Here is a 2,816-nt window from a genome sequence, read left to right as displayed (position 1 = left end):
TAAGACGGGGTGTGGGTTTCCTTACCTCTACAGTCAGGTGGGCGATGATGGCCCGCTGGTGTCCCTCCAGCGTCTCCAGGGCGATGTGAGCGATTTCAGCCTCAGACTTCCCCATGAACATCTGACAGGCTGCAGCCAGCATCTGCTTGTTCTGGCCCTGGATCTTCATCTGCAGGGAACAGCAGCATGTTTATCACTGCAGGAGGAGAATCTTTAAATATAAACTGAATTATCACAGTGAGATTCATCARCTTAAAGTCACAGATTTCRCTCCCTGATGCAGAWRYTGCAATTATACAACTATCTCATCTTTTATTAACCAAGTGTTACTTTGATGGACAGCTCTAGTAATTCCCTGTCAGACTGATTGACTCATTGATTACTGGTTGTAGACATTATATCATAATTTTTGTCCCTGAGTAAAGATTTRATATAAACTTTACTAAATGCTGATGATAAATTGATGTTTCCAGAATGTTTAACACAATTCAGCCTGATTTACTTGGTGGAGGCCTAAACAATCACCTGGATCAATAACTGCCTGACAAACAGACCACAGTTTGTGAGACTGAAGGGTTGTGTGACTGACCAGGTGGTTAGCAGAGCAGGACCACAGGGGACTGTTCTCTGACCACTCAGTTTCACTCTGTACACCTCAAACTTCAGATTAAGTCGAGTTGGTGGATCACTTTGTGTTATGGGGGAGCAATAATCTTATACGTGAACTAAATATTATGAKAGATTTCAAGAGAAACAGGATTAGGTCAAACACTATTTCCAATTTCCAATCTAATTTTTAAAGACTTTTTAGGCAYAAGTGGCCTTAGAAAAAGTAGTTGGCTCCAACATTCAGATGGCAACAATCCACACTAAGACACCATTATCACTGCTATAAATAAACAACATTAAATATATATGAAAATGCTTTGACAAAAGTGTCATAATACAAACCCTTCTACTAGATMTAAATACATTAAACTCTTTAACGTGTTTAWATTACMTTTCCAGTGATTMACAGAAGCTACCTTTAACTAAGATTTTATTTTTGTTTAACCAGAGTAAAGTAACATGGAGCTGTTWGAAGCTAACAGACTGACCTGAGCGATGCCGGTAACAGAGATGGGAACCCCATGGCGGGTGTAGACCTTATCGCTCTTCACATTCAGAGTCAGAGTGTTCAGAGAAATCCTGCAGAGCAGACAGAGGCGCAGAGGAGAAATGGTTCTAATGGAGCCCATTAATGGAGTTTAGTTCCGGTTTGTTTCCGTCAGACGATGTTAGCAGGAAGGGAAAACCAGCTACTACTCCGAAAATTGAAATTGAATCTTATGGTTGTACTGACTGAGATTAATGAACAGGTAGAGGCGAGTGGTGTCTGTTTACATCCCAATTTAAAAAAACATTGAACAGTTAAAATAGAGAATATTCTATTTATAATGGTATAAATAAAAATAAACCACAGACTTTTGTAAATAAAGTACAACTTACAATAAAGAATTTGCCTTTTTGATTTTGTTTATTTTGCTTAGCAAAAATAGATGTTTATTTTGTTTCTTTGTTTTTGTTTTTTTTTTTTTTTTTACAAAAATTGAAGTTGCAGTAATCATGCTAAGTTGTTTCTTTACCTCTGTATCTGTTGAATGCACGGGAAGACAAACACTCGGCCTCCAGCGATCATCACCGGAGGAGAACGACAGAAACCTGAGAGGAAAAGACCAGACAGAGCAATAATTACGGATATGGACATATATAATTCAACTACAGGTCTATGTCTTCCACACATTTTAATACTTATGTATCAGGTTCTCTGATATTTTTACTTTAACAAAGAAGTGGCATCACAAAGCTTTTTATTCAATTACAACAAATAAACAATAAAAATTTCCCTGACAAGACCCATAARCAATTGAATTTCTAGTACATGTAGTGAATATCCATGCAGAAACAGATGGGCTYGTTACCTGACACCACCATGGCTTCGTTGGGACCACAGGTGTAGAACATGTTTGTTGATCCTTTTTATGACTAAAAAACAAATGTAATAAAGCTGATTGAATTAAAAATGATGAAAATGAACATGCCTTTCTTTAAATGTGTCTAAACAAAAGCTAATATTATAAYGTCAGATGAAAATGTACATTTGTTTTTGCTTGTATATTTGTTCAATAAAGGCTTCAGAAATGATTTCTAGATCATGCTGTCTGAGAAGAATCCTGCAGGGAGGAGCTGTGGTGGGAGGCAGAACAGACCAAATCTAATTTACGGCAAATGTTGCGCAGTAAARGCAGAAAGAAGCGCAAAAGAAAAGAAGATACTCATCACATTACAGTCGTAGGCAAATAAAGAGCAAAWATTTTACMATTTTGATTTATTTCTAAACGCAACATGCAAGTAACACGCTGTTTATCCGCTAACTCCTTCTTTTTTCCTMCATTTGTATGTTTACAAYTAWTAAATGATGCAAGTATGAACAAAGACCTACCGCTTGGTGAAAAAACCCTGTTATTTAGGTGCAGAAGAGTTAAACGGGTCAGTAAATGTTACTTTGATCTGGTTAGAATCGATGTATTTTAATCGCAGTRAATGTTTACTTCAGGTAAAGCCGATGATGATGGACTGAGTCAGTGATGACTGCAGCTCAACGTCTTTAGCAAGCCCAGCCACCGACTGCGCGCGTCCGCCATCTAGTGGCCTGGTGGGGAACTGACTATACAAGATGGAGTTTTCTCCAACAGTTTTACATCACACAAATTGATTTGTTTTACTAATATTTTAGTTGTGCCTTTCTCCTTTTTAAGCAGTAATTATTTCCTAAT

The 2,816-nt window shown here is 37.5% G+C and overlaps 1 protein-coding gene across 1 annotated transcript in view; it reads right to left on the bottom strand.

Moving 5' to 3' along the window:
- Nucleotides 1–2,669, bottom strand: part of LOC103472976 (flotillin-1-like) — a 7,934-nt gene extending 5,265 nt beyond the window's left edge. Inside the window, exons 1-5 of the mRNA XM_008422860.2 lie at nt 2,483–2,669; nt 1,962–2,025; nt 1,626–1,701; nt 1,098–1,188; nt 26–169 (exon numbers count right to left, since the gene is read on the bottom strand). Of these exons, the coding sequence (XP_008421082.1) occupies nt 26–169; nt 1,098–1,188; nt 1,626–1,701; nt 1,962–2,004 (354 nt within the window). The 5' untranslated portion in view covers nt 2,005–2,025; nt 2,483–2,669. The remainder of the gene's footprint in view (nt 1–25; nt 170–1,097; nt 1,189–1,625; nt 1,702–1,961; nt 2,026–2,482) is intronic.
- Nucleotides 2,670–2,816: the final 147 nt, after the last annotated feature.

This window comes from Poecilia reticulata, linkage group LG11 (assembly GCF_000633615.1).
Source record: "Poecilia reticulata strain Guanapo linkage group LG11, Guppy_female_1.0+MT, whole genome shotgun sequence".
NCBI classification, from domain to species: Eukaryota; Metazoa; Chordata; class Actinopteri; order Cyprinodontiformes; family Poeciliidae; genus Poecilia; species Poecilia reticulata.
This window is presented reverse-complemented; position numbering and strand designations above follow the sequence as displayed.